General features: G+C 46.9%; 3 protein-coding genes and 1 long non-coding RNA gene across 4 annotated transcripts; 2 read left to right on the forward strand and 2 right to left on the reverse strand.

Annotated features, from left to right (window-relative positions):
• Positions 1–4,127: 4,127 nt before the first annotated feature.
• On the forward strand, positions 4,128–8,700 carry LOC125544592 (uncharacterized). Its single transcript, XM_048708327.2, has 9 exons — positions 4,128–4,379; positions 4,708–5,331; positions 5,600–5,683; positions 6,250–6,405; positions 6,477–6,536; positions 7,320–7,393; positions 7,858–7,954; positions 8,046–8,147; positions 8,236–8,700. Exons 2-9 carry the CDS (start codon positions 4,711–4,713, stop codon positions 8,296–8,298), a joined length of 1,257 nt encoding a protein of 418 aa, XP_048564284.1. The 5' UTR covers positions 4,128–4,379; positions 4,708–4,710; the 3' UTR covers positions 8,299–8,700.
• Positions 8,701–9,161: 461 nt separating this feature from the next.
• On the forward strand, positions 9,162–12,698 carry LOC125544593 (ATP synthase protein I-like protein). The gene is made up of 10 exons (XM_048708329.2): positions 9,162–9,641; positions 9,758–9,810; positions 9,907–10,006; positions 10,101–10,199; positions 10,375–10,464; positions 10,649–10,740; positions 10,966–11,058; positions 11,719–11,787; positions 11,954–12,123; positions 12,330–12,698. The coding sequence occupies exons 1-9, from the start codon at positions 9,285–9,287 to the stop codon at positions 12,087–12,089; spliced, it is 1,089 nt and encodes a 362-aa protein (XP_048564286.1). The 5' UTR covers positions 9,162–9,284; the 3' UTR covers positions 12,090–12,123; positions 12,330–12,698.
• On the reverse strand, positions 11,541–12,049 carry LOC147980248 (uncharacterized). The gene is made up of 2 exons (XR_015619176.1): positions 11,922–12,049; positions 11,541–11,831 (listed from the first exon to the last, which is right to left on the reverse strand). It is a non-coding gene; the product is annotated as an uncharacterized LOC147980248 (long non-coding RNA).
• Positions 12,699–13,245: 547 nt separating the features above from the next.
• LOC125544594 (uncharacterized) lies at positions 13,246–14,180 on the reverse strand. Its single transcript, XM_048708330.2, has one exon. It carries the CDS (start codon positions 14,068–14,070, stop codon positions 13,591–13,593), a length of 480 nt encoding a protein of 159 aa, XP_048564287.1. The 5' UTR covers positions 14,071–14,180; the 3' UTR covers positions 13,246–13,590.
• Between the last annotated feature and the right edge of the window lie 6,323 nt (positions 14,181–20,503).

Genomic DNA, 20,503 nt, shown 5'->3' on the forward strand with positions numbered 1-20,503 from the left:
CCAATGGTGCAGGAAAGATTCAAAGATGGGATGCTCACTTTCGATTGTATCGATTTCTCCTCTTGCAATTTGTGCAAACATGTACATCCATTTCAATGAAACTACATAAAAATGTTAGCTGCTTTTTAGGATTCTAGTAGTTGGGTCTATGCACGAAGTGCTTGGAACATAATAAACTGGGGATTTCAACCCTATGAGATATTGTAACAGCACCACCCAAAAACCCAGCCTCTATGGACCTATTTGTAACAGTAATTTAAGTTATTGGATGAAATGTATGGATTTGGTCTTGAGTTATTTTCATCTTGCATTTATTTGTTTCCAAACAATTTGAAAACTTGGTTTGAATTCAGAAAGTAACTTGTAAGCTTTCAACTTTACAAATTGGAGCCTTTTCTTTTAAAGCCTTTAAAAAAAACTATGATTGCTTGTATCTACGTTGTTATTTCTCCGAAGAGGAGAGGATGATGCATCACAATAAAGGAAAGTATTTCCCTCAGTTATGAAACCAAGGTTATCAATCCAGTAGGAGAACCAAGCAACACTATGTAAACAACACCTGCACACAAACAACAAATACTTGCAACCCAACGCGTGAAGGGGTTGTTAATCCCTCAACGGTATTGAGATGGATTAAATTGTATAGGTTTTGGTAAATATATCTAACAAAAATACAAAATAAAATAAATAATAGAAAATTTCAGCAATGTATTTTTGGTTTTAACATGATAGGAAATAGACCCGGGGGGCATAGTTTTCACTAGAGGCTTCTCTCAAGAAAATAGCATACGATGGGTAAACAAATTACTATCGAGCAATTGATAGAAAAGCGAATAATCATGACGATATCCAAGGAAATTACCATGTATATAGGCATCGTGTCCAAGATTAGTAAACCGACTCCTGCCTGCATCTACTACTATTACTCCACACATCGACCACTATCCAGCATGCATCTCATGTATTAAGTTCATGGAAAACGGAGTCATGCAATAAGAATGATGATATGATGTAGACAAGATAAACCCACGTATGAATAAATCCCATCTTGTTACCCTTAATAGCAATGATAGATGTGTGCCATGTCTCTTTCTATAACTGAGATTGAGCACCGCAAGATCTAACCCATCACAAAGCACCTCTTCCCATGGCAAGATAAATCAATCTAGTTGGCCAAACCAAACCAATAAATCGGAGAAGAAATACGAGGCTATAAAAATCATTCATAAAAGATTTCAGCAAAGACTCAAATAATATTCATGGATGGAACTGATCATAAACCCACAATTCATCAGATCCCAACAAATACACTGCAAAAGAGTTACATCAAATAGATCTCCAAGAACATCGAGGAGAACATTGTATTGATGATCAAAAAGAAAGAAGAAGCCATCTAGATACTAACTACGGGCCCGTAGGTCTGTGGTAAACTACTCACGCATCATCGGAGGGGCAACAAGGATGATGAAGAACCCCTCCGTGATCGTTGCCTCCTCCGGCAGAGTGCCGGAAAAGGCCTCTAGATTGGATCTCGTGGTTCTGGAATTTGCGGCGGCAAACTGTATTTTGTTAACTCCCCTAGGGTTTTGGGGATTTTAGAGTATTTATAGAGGCGGGGGTAGGTCAAGGGGGGTGCCCGTGGGCCCCACTACCCACAAGGGCATGCTGGAGGCCCCTGGCGTGCCCTGGTTCCTAGTGGGCCCCACGAGCGTCCCATCGTGTGCTCCAGAAGCTTCCAGGGTCCTTCATCGCCAGAAAAAAATCTTCAAAAAGTTTCGTGGCAATTGGACTTCATTTGATATTGATTTTCTGCGAAGTAAAAAATAAGCAAAAAACAACAACTGGCACTGGGCACTATGTCAATAGGTTAGTCCCAAAATTTGATATAAAGTTGCTAGTAAATGTATATAAAACAACCAAGATTGATAATATAACAATATGGAACAATAAACAATTATAGATACGTTGGAGACGTATCAAACTGCATTGCAAAATTTACTTTTAAATTAAATATTCAAACTTCACCCATAAATCACATTTAATGTGTAGGGTCACCTCCTCAAATTTGAGCCATTTTGGAGTTCATTTAATTTGGGTTATAAATTCAAACAGTTTGAAATTAACCCAAACTTGTTTAAATTTAAACCTTCCCAATTTTCCCAAGCCACTTTCTAAATTAAGAATTTAAATAATCTTCCAACAATATGTTTTCCTTTTATTTTCGCATCTTCACAAAATGCCCTTGCATTTTATTTTCTTCCCTTGTTTTTTGTGGAAAAGGCAAAGGGCATTTTGGCCTTTTCAGAAAGCCAGCCTAGTGCCACCAGCCCACCTAACCCTCTTCTATCCTTTTCTCGCCACAAGCCCGCATATCCTCTCAGTCACTCATGCCATGTGTCCCGCCTGGCTCCACTCGTCTGTGAGTGTGGGTGCCGCTCGCACCCACTTTCTTCTTCCTCCCATCGTAAAGCCCATTCTTATCTTGAGCTAGCCCTTGTGTCGCGTTCGCCCATGCTACCTCCCACACATTCTTATCTCGAGCTAGCCCTTGTTAGCAACTCATTCCCTATTCCCATCTTTCCCCTTTGCCAAGAAAGAACACCTAGAAGCCCCAGATCCACCTACCCCAGCGGAGCCCGAGAGCGCGTCCATGGAGACGTTGTGAAAAACATCGTCACCGACCTCCACAAAGTGTCCAGAAGCGCCCTCGTGCCCGACTACGTCCAAGGCGTGCACTACATCGAGCCGAGACGCCAAGACAATGCCGCCTTCCTCCTCTTCTTCCTCTCTGACCCCCTGATGTTTCCTTTGATTTCGTCTGACTCCGTCCACGTATCGGCAAGCGGAGCACACCGTTGTGCTCCCCATCGACCAAAATGGAAAGAGTTTTGATAGAGTCATTTTGTGCTAACTTCCCAAAAAGAGTTAAAATATGTCATTTTGGCCTTAATAATGTGCTGATTATATGATGATTGTTTGGCCATATATGTGCTTATCATTTCTGTACATTTTCCATTTCTATTGTTCATGGCTATCTAGTGTCAAAAATCTATACTCCTAAAGGGGGAGTTGGTAATTTCTCCTCACCGGTTTATTTTCGTCTATTTTTTCGTCTCAACTCCCATCACCATCTCCCACTGGCTTATTTTCTCCCTCTCATTAAAAAAAACAAATCCCATCAAATCGGGAGATCTTGTTTTGTGCTTGTTTTGGCAGGTATTGATTCAATTCAATCACGTAAATAATAGGTAATCAAGAATTTAGAAATCGCACCACATATGTGAGATCACCTTCCTAAAATGAAAACATAAGATTTTTCTCGATAACCTCCAAAACAAAATAACATATTCCTTGGTGTGCTCCCATTTATTGTTCTCATTATATCTACTATTAAATGACAATCACAACTTTTCTAATACAAAACTAATATATCTTTTTTCTTATCTTACCAAATCGCACATGGGAGAAAAATATTGGTTTGTGATAATAGATGTGATATATGATAAATGGGAGAAAAATATTGGCACATGTTGCAACATAACAAGAAAACCTAGAAAAGATGATACTTTACTGCGTGCATTTGCAAAGTTGAATGGACCATTGAGAATGATCTCTATAGTTATTTTTTGTTTTGTGATAATAGTATGTGTTAGTTTAATCCACTCTATTATATTGTAAATATGAAAAAGAAAATGTCCATGTGAGGTACGCGCCATCCAATTTTAAAGAAGAGGACTCCAGCGAGAAATGTCCCGTTATGGCGGGAAACCGAGCAGGGAGGGGGGTCCGATAGGAAAAAAGAAGGATACGTCATAGGGTGGATTTTATGTTGGGCCTGCATTTTAAAGATAACATGGCAGATGGTCCGAACAATGACATTTCTCCTCCACATATGGTCCGGATTTTGGGGTGACCGGGCTCCCGAGACAATTGAATTTTGAGGAGGCTACTGGGCACCCATTTAATGTATGAACGTATGAGGGAGAAATAAACTTTGACCTTAAAAATAAACTTAATCATTTGTTTGATTCATATTTTTATATGGTCATATAGGCCATAGAAACGCAGCGTTCTACTAGTAATCTTGGATGGAGGTAGATCGGTCAAAAGTGAACGCACGCAGTATTTCCATGTGACAGGTCACAAGCAGGGGGCAAAGTGCAAAAGCTTTCTATTTCCGGGCAGACACCCCTTCTTCATCGCCCACCGAGCAACGCACCCGCCTCGTCTCCTGAGAACCAAAATCAAGAAGAGGAAGCGAGGAGCCAAGAACCACACACCCTCCTAGACGCCTCCGCCTCCTCCCCACGGGCGCACCCGAGCTCCACCAGCCCTAGCATTTCCGCTCCCCCCTCTCTCCCTTGTTTCTCCTTCTACAGGTATGTAGTATGCCCTGCCCCAACCTGAAATTCTTCCTCCCTTCCCCTTTTCCTTCTATTTTTCTTTCCAGATTGTTCGTGCGTCTGTGCGCGGCTTCTTGGCCCGGTCAATCTTTCCTCCCGGCCATTCAACGACGATTTAGTGAGAACCACGAATCAACAACTTTTTGTTGAGCGCCGAGACCACTTGAATCGGGGATTTCTGTCCCACGCCACCAGTTTTCTTGAGCTTCTTCGTGTCAATCGCACAAAGGGGGCGAAAGCTTATCCTTTTCTTTTCTTTGTAAAAGAGAAGTTGCAAGATGCTATATTGACCCCATTTTTGCAGGAAATGGAGGTGGTGGATTTGGTGTCATCCGACTCCGAGGACGAGGCGTGCGCGCACTCGCCTGATCGGAAGCGTCCTGCCTGGGAGCCCGCGGATCCATCCCGCCGCCCCGGGAGTCTTCCCGAGCAGACAAGCAGAATGGCCTGGCCGCCGCAGCAGCCAAGTCAGGCGGTGAAGAAGGATAAGGAGAAGGCAGGCGAGGGGGGGAGCGCGTGGGCAGCAGGACCCCCTTCGCTCAGGGGAGGATCGCATGGTTCCAGTGCTGGTATCTTGGGAGCTAGGCCTGCGGGGTGGGATTCATGGAGTGCAGCGGCACACAAATCTAGAGATGAAAGAAGTGAAACGGCCGAGTGTTGTTGGGGAACTTGGGGTGATGAGATTTGCAGATCAGTCTCTGTGCCCAACGAAGATGGTGCTGCGATGCCTGGACAGAGCTCTATGGCCATTCCTGAGCTACTCATGGAAGACAGTAGCGCATGGCTGTCGAGGATCAAGGGGCTCCATTTCCCACTCCCTGACGAGAGCCAGTTGAAAGCCAGGCAAATTCAGTCAGATGAGATGCTTGCTCTTAAGCTTCAAGAGCAGTTCAACCAGGAACAGCCAGGCTCGCAATCTTCCCAGCAGGTTGTTTCTGTTGCTTACTTCTCAATCTTGCTGTCCCTTTCTCAGTCAAGGTTCTGTTTCTTAGTTGTTGTTTTCTTCTACTCCCTCTCTTCACTTTTATAAGACCTTGAAGACATTTCAGACAATGTGCAAAACAGCCTATTTTGAGTTGTCTGAAACGACTTACAAAAGTGAACGGAGGGAGTAGCAGTCTTTTCTTGGCTTCTTCTGATGATTCACTACTGATGCAAGTTTACTAAACGGCCAACCGATTGCTGACATCTTGCAGGTTGATACGACTCTAGCTTGGACACTGCAAGAGCAAGATGCTGCGCGTGCCAGAATTGCTGCGAGAGAGGGCCAATCTAGTTCTGTAAGTTGCCGCTCTGTCTTGATGCGTATGTTGTGGGGGCTCGCTCACTGAAGAATCTTGCAAGAATCATGTGATCATCTTCTTATGAAAAGTGGCATGGTTTCAGTTAGTTATGAGTTATGGCTGAACTGATATGTTGATGCCCATAACTCTCAGTTAAGTTTGCCGGAAGCCATAGCTACCCTCTCTGTTTTATTGATGAAACCTTTGCACTTTGCAAATCAGGTAGCTGAAAGGCGAATTGCATTGCACCAACTAATATTTGAGGCAAAGTTAGCATGGCATCATATATGCCTGCAATCACTTAATACCTGTTGTTGGGTTACTTAACTTGGGAGAATACTCAGTACCAAAAAAGAACTGCATATTAGCAAAACGCTTAAAACTTGATTATTTCATACTGCTCTTACTCTTGAGTTTTGTGTTCTTGACTTGTATTTCAAGTTCCAACTTCATAACTGCATTTCCCTGCTTTCACCTATTGGCTATGGCATTCTGTTGATTCTTTTCCTCATTTATCTGCATCCCATCCTTCATTTAGTTTCTTAACTGTACTTTCTGCTCAGAGCCAGAGGGACCGCTCAATGGCACACTTGTATTCATACGGCTGGCGCTCGCAAGTTCAAGGTTCTACTTCATGGCCACCTACTCACACATCAGCTCCAATAACAAGCAGACGGTGGTTGCCAAGAAACAGCGGCCCGGGATCAGAGCAACAAAATGTAGGACTCCTTAATAAGCTTATTTTTTCGACCTTCACTTGACTGAGGACTGACATTTGCTTATTTCTCAGATGATTATCTCGCAATTGACCAAAGGGTGTTTTGGACAAGAAAACATGGATTTAGAAATGGTTAGTCTTTACCCTGTATTGCAAAAGAACATCTCTACTTTGGAATATTGAGAGGCCTTTGTATGGTTGACTACGTGTCCCTCTCGTTTACTTATCATGTATGAGCAGCTGGTGAAAACCTAAATATTCATACTGCATTTTATTGGTAGTAATAACAGAAGTATACATGTTTCCATTCCTTTTATCCCAACAATACATTTGATTAATCAATGTCTCCCCCTAAATAATAATAGACAACATACTTTAAAATCCATAAATTTTCCTTGGGGTGGCGTACTAAAGCAAAACCCTTCTTTCCACCCCTTACCTGATCAGGCCACATCAGCATAAGAGGATACTTTTTTTTTCTCTAGTCCATGTAATAATATACTAAAGTGTGATGTGGCAACAATCATGTTATGGGATTTCAGTGGTAGGAAAAAGGGGATTGAAGGAGCGAATGCGTCTCAGGATATTGGAAGTTTATTCTTTGGTTGGTTTGCAGATTACATGCAGATATTCTTTTAAAGAATGGACTAATCAGCTAACTATTCTTATCGAGGACTCAACTACTAGTTGCCAACTAAACAATTAGCCAATTGTATCTGGAAAGCATAAAGTAATTGCCAGCTAGGCCATTGCAACTACCAACGCTTGTATCCTTAAGGGGTGATACCTTGTAACATATTGAACATGAATACCTAAACTAGTCAACTGTTGTGCCTCTATTACTGTCTGTAACACCATCTTTGCTGGCATGGCATGCCCAAAACTTCTACTCATGTTTTTGTGTTTCTAATGTAGAGAATGGCTGTGCTGGACTCGCTCCAAGAAGCACTTGAAAGCTGTGCCGACACCTATCCTACAGATTCAGATGAGTAAGTGCTTACTGTTTTAATGCAAAAAGAATTCATCGGTGCAATGTTGTTTTGATGGAAATGTCTGCAGCCAGGCTATATAATTATTGTCATAGTTGCATACTTGTCCTGATTTTGCTATACTTATTTGCATGTGTTGTTTGTTTCTGCTTATGTTCTGGATTGTTTCATATTGCTGAAGTGCTAATTCCTAAAACAGCTTTATCGGTGTTTGCATTTTTAGACAGCGAAAGGATCACCCTTCCAGCCTCTACTTCTATGTGTGCAATAGTACCCAATAGGTTAACTTAGATGGCTATCCTTATACTCCCAATAGGTTAACTTAGATGGCTATCCTCATACTCCCACAGATTCATACTACTTGTTGGTTCATGCATGATATTGATTCATACTACTTGTTGGTTCATGCATATTCGATTTATTATGAGTTTCTGACTAATAGTTTCTCGTTGCTCACATATTAGTGATGACTATGAGAACCTGATAGCGCTTGATGACAACAACCATCGCAGAGGAGCTTCTGACAGTGAAATTGACAGCTTGCCACTATCTGTTGCTGAGGTTCTCAATTAAGTTTCTTACAAAATACCAGATGGATGTGCATTTTCTGTGGGGTTTGACTTACTTGCCTCTCCCCTCTTTACATTGTCAGGGAGAAAGCCGCCGAGACGAGCCCTGCCCTATATGCCTGGACTGCCCTGCTGATGGTGCTCCCCTCCGGCATCTGCCGTGCGCACACAAATTCCATAAAGAGGTACGCATGGAATTCGTACATTGGAGCTGCTCCGGGTTCTGAATTCCCATTCTAACATAATTTTTGTGGGTGCGATTTTCTTGCGCAGTGCATCGACAGGTGGCTTCGGATGAGGACCTCGTGCCCGGTGTGCAAATCTGCTGTGTTTTGACAGGGCGCCGCCGTACCAACTGCAGCACATGTTGGAATATATAGCATGAAAAATAGATTAGGCGCCATTTCAAACGCTCCTGGTGCCGCAGTGCGTAGACAACTTTGTAATGTTGCGTTACACAATGCTGGCCGGCTCTCTCTGAGCAGTGAGCAGAGGGTGTTTGAGTGATGCGGAGCCTCTATCTATCTCTTCTGTTGCCTGCGAGAAACAGGGCATCGCAAAATATTGTGTTCCTTTTTGCTGCAATTTTTGTGCAGGGGAGATGTGTGATATAACCAGATTTCCATGTCATGTGGGCCCTGTCCTGTAGTAGTGAAGGGGATGAAAGGTTTATTCTGCTTCAGACTTGTAGTTCATCGGTTCTGGGATCCTGAACTAGGAGTGCTATTATCGTTGTTATATCTGGTCCTCGAGCTGAAAGCATCCAACCTGGATCTTCAGTAATTTGTTCCATTCCATAGACTGTCATGCCTGGCAACCATAAGCTCGAAACAGTAAATTCTTCAGAATTTCGTGTTACTTTGCACCTGCCAAGAGTAAATTGCGAAAAACCATCACAATTGGGTCGAAGCTATCAATGCTTCAGAAAAAACCCACCAGAAAACATGCATTTTGATGGGTGTTTGATGACTTTTGCTCAATTGTGATGGCCTTTTGCAATTTACCCACCTGTGCCAAGCACATCCCCGTTCTTGACACCATCAGCTGTATATAATCATGGTGCGATAAGGCAATGGAGGTGAAAATTACTACTCCTATGCAACTCGGAAATGTATACATTTTCCCAAGCTGGCAAGTGGCTACTAGAGTAGATATTTTCCAGCAGTTTTGCAGGCTCGATACACTGATAACTCGCGGACGCGACTCGTCGCGCCACCACACGACGCCTCTCTCCCGTTCACCCGTCCCGATTCCGGATCACTCCCTCTCCTCTCCTCTCTTCTCCACTCCCCCGCCGAGATATTTCACGCGGCCCGCCCGCCATGTCGCTGCTCGCCGTCGTCACCAGCCGCGCCGCGGCCGTGCGCCCGCTCCGCGCCTCGGCGGCCTCGGGAGAGGCGGCGGCGGCCGCCGCGGACCAGCCGGGGGAGCGGAGGCCGGTCAAGATAATACTGCCCAAGAAGAAGCCGCAGAAGTGGTCCACGGGGATGGAGCCGGGGTCGTACGGCGGCGGCCCGACCACCATCAAGCCGCGCAAGTACTGGATGGGGAAGGAGGACCGCGACCCCATTGGCAACACCGACGACTTCATCTGGAACAAGAACTTCCTCCCCCACATGGAGCGCGTCATCGCCAACGGCGGTACGGACACGCCCGCCACCATCCCCCGCGTCACGCCGGTAAGCCCATTCCCGCCCCCGGCCGGGCAGCAAGCAAGCGCTCGTCTTAGTCCCGCTCTCTAGCATAAATGTTCTGCAGTGGGGTAAGCTCCTGACCAAGCAATTCGTTTGAGCAGGCGGACGAGGACTCAGGGTTTCTAAGCTTCAACCGCGCAATGGACCTTGACAGGTTACTCTAACCTCACCTCACCTCACCTCATCTGCTCCTCACTTGGTGTCCCGACATCGTTTCGCCAGGTTTTGTAACTTAGGGTGTGCATTGTAGTGTGGATGTTGATCTGAGCAAGGAGCTTATGGCACCGGCCAAGTCAATCTTGCAGACGCAGCTCAAGGCTGCCCGCCGTGGTCGATCCACTAGCGTTGAGGTTATTCGATCAAATGCCTTGCCCTCAGAATGTAGCCTTATTCTCTTGCCTCTTGGGGCTCTCAATGAGTTGGGTTCTTGGAATTCGAATGTAGGCTGTCAATAGACCCACCTACATTAGATGGAAGCTAGCTCCGACTCGACGGGAGCAGGAGCAATGGGACCGAGCGACCAGGGCAACCACCGGTGGCATTGTAAGCTGTTGCAATTCTATAACTGACTTGCTGTTAATAATCTCTAGATATCCGTTGATGTGTGCATGTGAGACACTTCTAACAAAAATTTCACCATGTTCACATTTATAACATACATATGATGGTGTAATACCCCTTCTCTAATTTTTTATTTTGGATTTTGGTCCTCTTTTAGGATGTCATACTAAGGGAGTCGCAGCAGAAAGTGCAGCTGAAAGGGGACCCTAAGGTGGTGGCAGCTGAGGCCAGAGAGCAATACCTGAAGGTAATATCTCTTTTAAGTCAATATCAGGATCGAGTACTGCTAGTTTCCTCCCTGTTCACCATCAACACGAACTATACCTTTTGGAGTTGTACTTTGCCAAGTGCTCAAGGTCCAAGTGTTCTTCAAGAATGAAATATGCACAAATTTGTGTTACTTTATTACTGATACTGAGGGTGTTTTGCAGTTGAAAGAAAGGTTGCAGCTGCTTACTTTAGGTATTGGTGGCGTCGGGGTGGTTTCTGCTTATGTTTCATACACTCCTGAAATTGCTGCGAGGTATGCTTTTTCTTGGACGAGTTAGATTGAATTCACTTTTGATTAGCGCTTCTCATATATGATGTTTGTTCATTTTGTATCTGAAACTAAGCTTGGCTATTTATTTCTAGACAAACTTGGGATGTGGCCTTCTTTGTTACCGATTGTCAGGATTAGTTTGCGTCTTGTTGATTCTATCTCCAAAGTGCTGCCTTGCATGCTACACTAATATCAGTTACTCTTCAGCTTTAGTGCAGGGCTGATTGGATCTCTGGTGTATCTCCGCATGCTTGGAACCAGTGTGGATTCTTTAGCGGGTGGAACTAAAGCAGCTGCCAAGTATATACTTCTAGCTGTTTCTCTTACAAATTGGATTTGGATTTACCTCGATAAGCTTTAATAATACTTATACTTAAAACAGTGCTCACACTTCGTTTAGTTTGGGAGAGCTACACTGCTAAATCTTAATTATGATCTCATTTATAACATTGCACTCTGTGGTCAAAATTGAAGGCTTTCATAGCCCATCTGTTAGATAGATAGACAAACCTGCAAGCAAAGGTATCTTTCTTATTTGAAGATATTTCAGACAAACCATTCTAGTCTTGACTTGCACCAAAGTTTGCCTAGCCTGTCCAGACCTGGTTCTGTTTTCACCTATGTAACACTGGCAGCTCATGATTCACGAAGACAAATATGAGCAGTTCAGGTCCTTCCATTCAAGTTCTTTATATTGCTAATCTGCCTTCAGCCGTAGGTTTAGTCAAAACAAAGATTAGAGAAAAACTAATGGTCATCATCTGAATCATGATCCCTAAGTATGAATTATTCAATGGACACTCCATTCATTATATGACGTATGTCGATCACCTTTGGTTATTTCTAAAAAACATACTTACAGCATATTTTGACTGCGTTTAGAAAATGCTAGGTAACTGCTGGTACTTGTCTACTTGCTTGTAATACATGTAGCATCTAAATTTTCTGGAATGCTTGCAGGGGCGCTGCGGCACAGCCAAGATTGCTTATTCCAATGGTTCTTGTGATGATGTACAATCGATGGAATGCGTAAGTAGATCAAGTCTTTTAAAATACTTCCTCTGCCTCTTGAACTGCAAAAACGTCTTATATTTAGAGGCAGAGGGAGTATTTTCTGCTGAAATATTTTCGTAATATGTCAAACAAACAAACAAAAAACTTACATGCATGTTTGCCTTTGCTTTTTCTGATGCAGGATACTGGTTCCAGAGTACGGCTTCATGCACCTGGAGTTGATACCCATGCTCGTTGGGTTCTTTACCTACAAGATTGCTATGTTTACTCAAGCGATTCAGGAATCAGTACCTGATGTTGGAAACCGCGAAGTTTGAACACTGTTTTGGCTAATAGAAAAACAAAGAGAAGGTTGTTGTTGCCCTATCCTTTCTTCACCATGATTTCAAAGTTGCCATCAGTGCAACTCTTCTGACAAATTGAAGGATCTTAAAGATTTATTCATGCTCATCCTTCCCTTTAAGCAGCATAACTGTAGGCATGCATGAGTTTACACGTCTGAAATGAAGTAACTTGATTCTGTTTAATGCCGATCCCATTCATGTTATTTTTTACAGGTCTTATTAAAGGTTTTAGAAGAGTCTAATCTGGGGCCTGGAGATGCCGCCAGGTACGTAGATGAGATGCACGCTGAGGCTGAGGATACTGTCTGAACATATTACCAACATTCCGCGGAGAAAGTTTACTTTGTTGACTGTACAAAAGGGAGTTGGCCAACACAAATTCAAGTTCCGTGTAGTGTACACCTTTGAACTTTTGGTGCACTGACCCCGACTCCTATGGTTGAGCTGGCATCTAACATTATTTACGCAAGGAGGTCGGCAGGATTCGGATCAGTACAGAATGTAAATAGCGCGGTCTGTCAATATACTAGCTCGGGAAGCTCTATATTTTACAAAGTGCTAAAAGAAATCGATATATTTCCATTGACCCTGTTCAAATGCCGCACTGGAACGCGGTCTGCGTGTGTTGTGTGGTGGGTTTAATACACCACACCATGTGATGATAATGCATCGGTGGTGGGGGACTTTTGTTTAGCGATGACATGAATACGATGCCTATCGTTGACAACGAGAAGAAGAACAAGTAAAGAAACCGACACTATGCCATCACTAACGGGAATGGCTAAAAGTGGAAGTGATGGAGCTTGCCTGTTTGTTGGGATAATGCGGACCTTCTCAGGAGTAGTAGATGCCTCCTTCCTTCCTGCTAGATGGTGTAGATTCCTCTGGCCCCCTGCGTTGATGCCATTGGCATTCTTCAAGTGGTACTTTATTTACAAGATCGCCCCACCAACCACGTATGCATTCCACTTAAGCTGCGCATCTACAGCAACTCAACTCAATAGCGAGTGTGTGTGTGTGTGTCACCGGTTCCACGTGATCCATTGAAATTGAATGGTCCCTCCCTGCGCTGCGCTGCACTGCATCTAATAACTGAATGCTGCAGAGGAGAAACGTGGGGCGGCAAAAGGGAGGAAGAGAGAAGATCATCATCATCATCATTGCCACGGCTCACAAGGAAGGAAGTACATTCATTTCAACTAAGTACGAGTATTTTTTGTTTCCTTTTCCTCTCTTCCATTCGTATTGCTGGCCGTGGCCGTATCCTTGCGGCCACCGAAAAGAATCCTAAAATGGTATCGAAATGGAACCTACATCGATCAATAATAATAGTAATAATAATAAATCCCCCCAAAAAACAAAAGAGCCAAAAGGTGGACGGGTGATGGTCGCGGTGCCTCCGACGCGTCGGCCCGGAAGCTGCGGAGGAGGGACGGAGCATTTGCTCTTGCTCCACCACGCCGCGGGCACGCGCCTACGACCGCGAGTCAACGCTCTCCGCTGCCGCCCCTTCCTCGGAGGCGGAGGCGGTGGCCGAGGCCGCGGCGGCGGCCGATCGGGCGCTGGGCCGGGGCCTGCGGCGGCCCGGGGACGCGGTGGCGACGCGGCGGAGCGCGCCGCCGGCCGTCCAGTAGCGGCGGCAGGCGCGGCAGAGGTGGCGCGGCTGCCGCACGTTGTAGTTGTTGAAGTAGCAGAACTTGGTCTCCCTGCTCCCGCACCGCGGGCATGGCAACGGCTCGCCCCCGACCGCGGCCTGCTGCGTCGTCGACGGGGGAGGAGGAGGAGGAGGAGGCGGCGGCGGGGCCGCGGCGCTCTGTCCCGCGGAGATGGGGGTGGAGGCGGGGGCGGGGGCGGAGGCGGAGGCGGCGCGGTGGGCGTCGGGCTGGATGACCTGGCCGAAGAGCTTGAAGGCGGAGGCGTCGGCGTTGGTGGCGTGGGTGGGGAGGTTCGCCATGGAGGGAGGAGGCAGGGGAGATGGAGGTGGGTGGGAAAGTGCTCCCCTATATAGAGGAGGAGGCGGCGGTGGTCATCCCCCCATCCCATCCCCCTTGCTTTTACTCCTCCTTTGCTTAATAAACCTGACTTCTTTGTGTGACATGGGTGATGGCCGGCCCCATGCATGGCCCTCTCCCCCTCTCTCTCTCTGTGGATATTTTCTACCCTTATAATTTTATTTATCTATTTATGTAGTAGTAGTATAAATATTACTTTTTTATATCAGAGTAATAAATACTATACTCCAGTAGTAGAAAACAGTTTGATAAATCTTGGACGGGAGGATATGAATGGAGTCATGGGCGATGCATGGTCACTAGAAAAATCCATGTGGAAGTGCGGCATCATGTGAGTGACGCCCAGGATTTGGCCGGGAGCCTGAGACTGTTCAAAGTACCAATGAGTGCAACTTTCCACGCTTTATCGCATTCCGATCGTGTTGACTTCTAGCGATCTCTTTTTCTCTAGCATATATATTCTTCTTGTCGTTTGACTTTTCAAACTTCTTGTGGTGATCCGCTCATGAGTGGAACGGACTCAACTGATGAAGCAAAAAAATGTGTCTTGGTTGATCCCCTACGCAACAGGGGAGGGAGACGTTGACCCAGATTCTCTTTTTGTTTTGCGCCTGACGTTTCGTCCTCTGCAAAGCAAAAGCAAAAGCAAAGGTGGGGGATTTGTTTGGGCAATAGCATCTACAACCGGACATGACAAATACGCCTCCTGTATGTCTGCAGCACGTCTACGGACGGTGCCCGATCATATCTCAAATAATAATTTTCATAGTTGAACATGTCAACTATGAAACCTCAAATTCATACAATTACATGCCACGTAAAACCTAATTTCAGCGGAGCTCGTCTGTCTTCGTCGTGCCCATGTGCGGCGGCCAGCTGCGCCTCTCGAAAGTGTTGGTCCGGTTGCTGGCGAGGTAGAGTAGGACATGTGACACGCACCGGCTAATGAGGCTCGAGGTGATGTTGTCTCCCTACTCTTCCTCATCGGAGCCCGTCGCTTGCACGTCACCGATGGATGTGAGGTCGATGACAATCCATTGTGGTCGTAGGTCACGTCCACCATGATGTGGCTATGGCGCCCGGGGTTGCAGGCCACGGCCACTGGCTAGCCGTCTCGGCGCCGGAGTGTGCGACTCCGCCTCGTCGATGTCATCCGCGAGGGTTGCCGCGGCTTCCCGCGCCCTCTGCCTCGCACGGAGAGCACACCGCATCATACACTCAGCGGACGAGTTACGGATGACCACGTCGTCAGCGCGTCAATGAAGGGGTTGCACGTCCACCATGACATTCGGACACAAGACAAAGCGCACCGCCTCAGCAAGGTATCAACGACCTGCCTCGCGCTGGATCCACGCGCGCGGATGCAATGGATTCGCGGTGGATTGAGTCCGAGCGTTGTCGGGCATTCACCTCATGGGCGCGACAGAGCACAATGTGGACGGCTATCCCAGTTCACACATCGGTTGGCAGAGGATTAAGATCCGTTGCCCAGCATGCCGAAGAAGGGCGAAGGAGAGTGGAGTAGAGTGGAGTGGCCAGGATCTGATCCGGCAACTGGATAGAGTTTAATATATGTGGGGTCGGAATGGATCAGTATGGGCCAGATCCGATTTAACAATATTAGAAGTGTCGGTCAGCCCGAAAGATTGAGGTTGATTTCAAGCGTCCCAGGATTTTTTGATCGGTCACTGATCGAGTCATCCGCCGCAGGAAGGCACCCGACGTGTGCTGCTCCCGGAGATGGGGCATCTGCCCCCGAGCCTCACGAGGACAGAATTATATGGCCATGCCTAGTCTTGGCCATGGACAGCCCGGCCCGGTCGGCCTGACCTTGTCCACGGGCCGGGCTTGGGCCTAGGTTTTGAGCCCGAAGGATGGGCTGGGTTGGGCCCGGGCCCGTCATTTTTGCTGTTTAAGAAATAGGCCCGACCCATGGCCTGAGGGGCTTTTAGCGTGATGGGCCGAGCTCGAGCCCGATTTTTAGGCCCGTCAGCCAGGCCGGGCCAGACTCGGGCCTGGGTTTTTGCGTCGGCCTTTGGTTGGCCCGGCCCGAGGGATGGCCAGGTATAGCCACGCCCTTTTGTCATCCCTGTAAACCGCACTCCGAGTTAATAAAAGGTTTGGTTTACCGCTAAGAAAAACCTCCCCCGCAACTCCTATCGCTAATCAGAATGGCAAAAAGTCCGTGACAAGACGCACGTCGGGATCTTCTACTAGTACGGTGCAAGGTTAGGCATGAGCAAAGTTCAGCGAACGAAGAAACAGCCAGCGATGTCGCTGTCTGCCGATATACATGGGCGGGTCCATCGTATTGTACAAAGATCGAACGAAATCCAACGGATAAAAAGGTTGAGGTGACGCGTCCGGTCCGTCTGACTGATTAGGCTCGGTCGAGCTTGATTTTTCCGCCGGGCTCGTTTGCCCGATCATCTTTTTGAGCATCGGTACAGACACACGCGGAAAGCCGTCACCGGTAGTATCTTCTACGCAAACGTGTACTACTACTGCTGTGTGTACGTAATTTGGACGCCTTGCTCGTTGCTACTATTGCGGCACAGTGGTCTGATAATCCTCAGTCATAGAAAAAACTGATAACGATGGAAGAGCTTTTTGTTGGTACGCCACTTTTGTGTTGTACACAAGGGCTTTTTGCCAAATGTGCCTGCATAAGATAATGCATTGTTTTAAGTTGTTATGGCATCTCCAACGCTGGCCTTTAAATCTCCCGCAACCGTCTTTGGATCACGGAAGGCATTCAATACGGCCTTGTATCAGGCCGCGCCTCGGATCTGACGCGTTTTCTTTCGTAAACTGGAGACAAACATAGGGAATGTTTGAGGGAGTCCAGACCGATGTGCCTGATTCTGACCGCCTAGCCCATTCAAACCCCTCCTCCCTCGCCGGCGCGCATTTCGGTCCAGCACCCACATTCATGTCGCTGTAGAGTGCGCTGCTCAACATTGAAGACGGCTCAGGGCGGACGCGACTCTCTAACTGCCTCCGCCATTAAAGCGCCGACCGGCCGAGGGCGTCGCCTGCTTTACGTCCGACTGAACACATCCCTTCGCAAACATTCAAACGCCTCCATTAACCCTGCATGGAAGCCGAGAAACCTACTTCGGCCATACGTCCGTTCATGATTGGGCCGACAGTAAACGCAACGCCGGGCAGGCTCCTCACATCTGCCCTATATATAAACCAGGTCTGACACCAGGCAAGAATCGCACCATTCCGTCGCTCCCCATCTCCTCCTTCCATAATTTTCTCCAATCTTTCGATAGGACCCGACGAGCCGGAAGAGTAGTTCTCCAGCATAAAAGCCAGATGAGTGACCCGCCGAGCCGACCGGATACGAGCGAGGAAGCTTGCTACTGCACCTTCCTCGCCTAGCCCGATGAACCAGTTGCCGCCCCAAGCCGGCGCGTGGTTCAACAACTCGTCACTCCAGGCCAGCTCGACGAGGAGTGGCGAGTTGCTCCACGCGGGCACGACGAGGAGCACGACGGCACGGGCATCAACGCTGCCGTCGACGACGTCACGTCGTCCCGCGCCCGCGACCGCACCATGCAGGCGGAGACAGAAGCCGGGTGCGCGGAGGTTGACGAGTTGGTGGCCAACGCGTCTTTGTTCGTCACCATCATCGAGGAGAAGTAGAACACGATGACGGCCGCCGCTTGGGTTGTTGGGTTTCGTAGTAATTTCAAAAAAATTCCTACGCACACGCAAGATCATGTGATGCATAGCAACGAGGGGGGAGTGTGATCTACATACCTAGTAGATCGACACGGAAGCGTTTGGTTGATGTAGTCGTACGTCTTCACGATCCGACCGATCAAGCACCGAAACTACGGCACCTCCGAGTTCGAGCACACGTTCAGCTCGATGACGATCCCCGGACTCCGATCCAGCAAAGTGTCGGAGAAGAGTTCCGTCAGCACGACGGCGTGGTGACGATCTTGATGTACTACTGCAGCAGGGCTTCGCCTAAACTCCGCTACAATATTATCGAAGACTATGGTGGCTGGGGGCGCCGCACACGGCTAAGGAATAGATCACGTGGATCAACTTGTGTGTCTCTGGGGTGCCCCTTGCCTCAGTATATAAAGGAGCCAGGGAGAGGGGGCGGCCGGCCAAGGTGGGCGCGCCAAGGGGGAGTCCTACTCCCATCGGGAGTAGGACTCCTAGTTGGACAAGGAGAGAGGGGAAAGAGGTGGAAGAGAGGAAGGAAGGGGGGGGGCGCCCCCCTTCCCTTGTCCTATTCGGACTAGGAAGGGGAGGGACGTGCGGCCACCTCTTGCCTCCTTCTCTCTTCTTCCTCAAGGCCCATGTAGGCCCAATAAACCCCCCGGGGGGGGGGTCCGGTAACCCACCGGTACTCTGAAAAATGCCGATTTCACCCGGAACGATTCCGATGTCCAAATATAGGCTTCCAATATATCAATATTTACGTCTCGACCATTTCGAGACTCCTCGTTATGTCCGTGATCACATCCGAGACTCCGAACAACCTTCGGTACATCAAAATGCATAAACTCATAATATAACTGTCATCGTAACCTTAAGCGTGCGGACCCTACGGGTTCGAGAACAATGTAGACATGACCGAGACACGTCTCCGGTCAATAACCAATAGCGGGACCTGGATGCCCATATTGGCTCCTACATATTCTACGAAGATCTTTATCGGTCAGACCGCATAACAACATACGTCGTTCCCTTTGTCATTGGTATGTTACTTGCCCGAGATTCGATCGTCGGTATCCCATACCTAGTTCAATCTCGTTGCCGGCAAGTCTCTTTACTCGTTCTGTAATACATCATCCGCAACTAACTCATTTAGTTGCAATGTTTGCAAGGCTTAAGTGATGTGCATTACCGAGAGGGCCCAGAGATACCTCTCCGATAATCGGAGTGACAAAACCTAATCTCGAAATACGCCAACCCAACATGTACCTTTGAAGACACCTGCAGTACTCCTTTATAATCACCCAGTTACGTTGTGACGTTTGATAGTACCCAAAGTGTTCCTCCGGTAAACGGGAGTTGCATAATCTCATGGTTATAGGAACATGTATAAGTCATGAAGAAAGCAATAGCAACACACTAAACGATCGGGTGCTAAGCTAATGGAATGGGTCATGTCAATCAGATCATTCACTTAATGATGTGATCCCGTTAATCAAATAACAACTCATTGTTTATGGTTAGGAAACATAACCATCTTTGATTAACGAGCTAGTCAAGTAGAGGCATACTAGTGACACTTTGTTTGTCTATGTATTCACACATGTATTATGTTTCCGGTTAATACAATTCTAGCATGAATAATAAACATTTATCATGATTATAAGGAAATAAATAATAACTTTATTATTGCCTCTAGGGCATATTTCCTTCATGGGTCCCATGAAGGCCACCGCCGAGGCACCGCCAGTGTCTTGCCCTCCCGTCAGCCACCGTCATCCCCTTACCCAAGAACCAACTTTGGTCCGTGCAGCGTAGGGACCCTTCCCCTCCGGCTGAAGCATGAGGCGGCGATTCCACTTCGATGAGCGGTGGGGAAGCAAACTATCCTTTGCACTAAAGCATATACCTCCGGAGCTCACCGCTGCTTGTCATGGGGACGACGTTGGAGACCCGCCTCGCCGGCCGTAGACTAGTCTGGTTTCATTTTTAGTTGAAAATATGTTTAAAATGTAACGGTTTTCATTTAGATTATATGAAATCCGTCATGTTTATATGAAATTCAGCCTTGCATGAATTTCATCTGGTCTATTGAAAAAGAGTGAAATATATGCGGTTATGGTTGGATGCCATCCTCCCGCATCCATGTCCTTGACTGGCCCCCCTATCTATGGACGGATACGGAAGAAAATTTACGAGCTTTCGTTGGAGATGCTCTTATAAGTCAACTCGCGAAGGCTATGTTGCTTGCTAGTAGTACTTAATAATAGTACTAGTACTCTCCAAGGAGTAGAAAAGTTTACCCTGGCCGACATCATCAAACCATTTAAATGATAAGTGAGAGCTTGTCTTTCAGTATTACACTCACTTATAAATATGCTGCCGGCCCGCGATAAATAAACCCCCAGTACGTGTACACAGTGTAACGTAGCAGTAGAACATGTGCGTTGATTAGATTTAGTTTATTCACTATGAGAAGAACGTGTCATTCAGTATTACACTCACCATGTACTGACTGGATCTTCTAAATTTCATTGGATAGCTCAGCGACGCTACTATCTCATTTTCTGGTTTTGCCGTTTTGGCCTGACTCCTCGCTGAAGGAGAAGAAACGGTCCCGCCCGTTCGACTCGATCAACTGACTCATGCTGGACGTCAGGTAAATCCACGAGCGGGAGTGAGGGGGGTACG

The sequence above is a fragment of the Triticum urartu genome, chromosome 3A, assembly GCF_056163025.1.
Source record: "Triticum urartu cultivar PI428250 chromosome 3A, HENAU_Tu73, whole genome shotgun sequence".
NCBI lineage: Eukaryota > Viridiplantae > Streptophyta > Magnoliopsida > Poales > Poaceae > Triticum > Triticum urartu.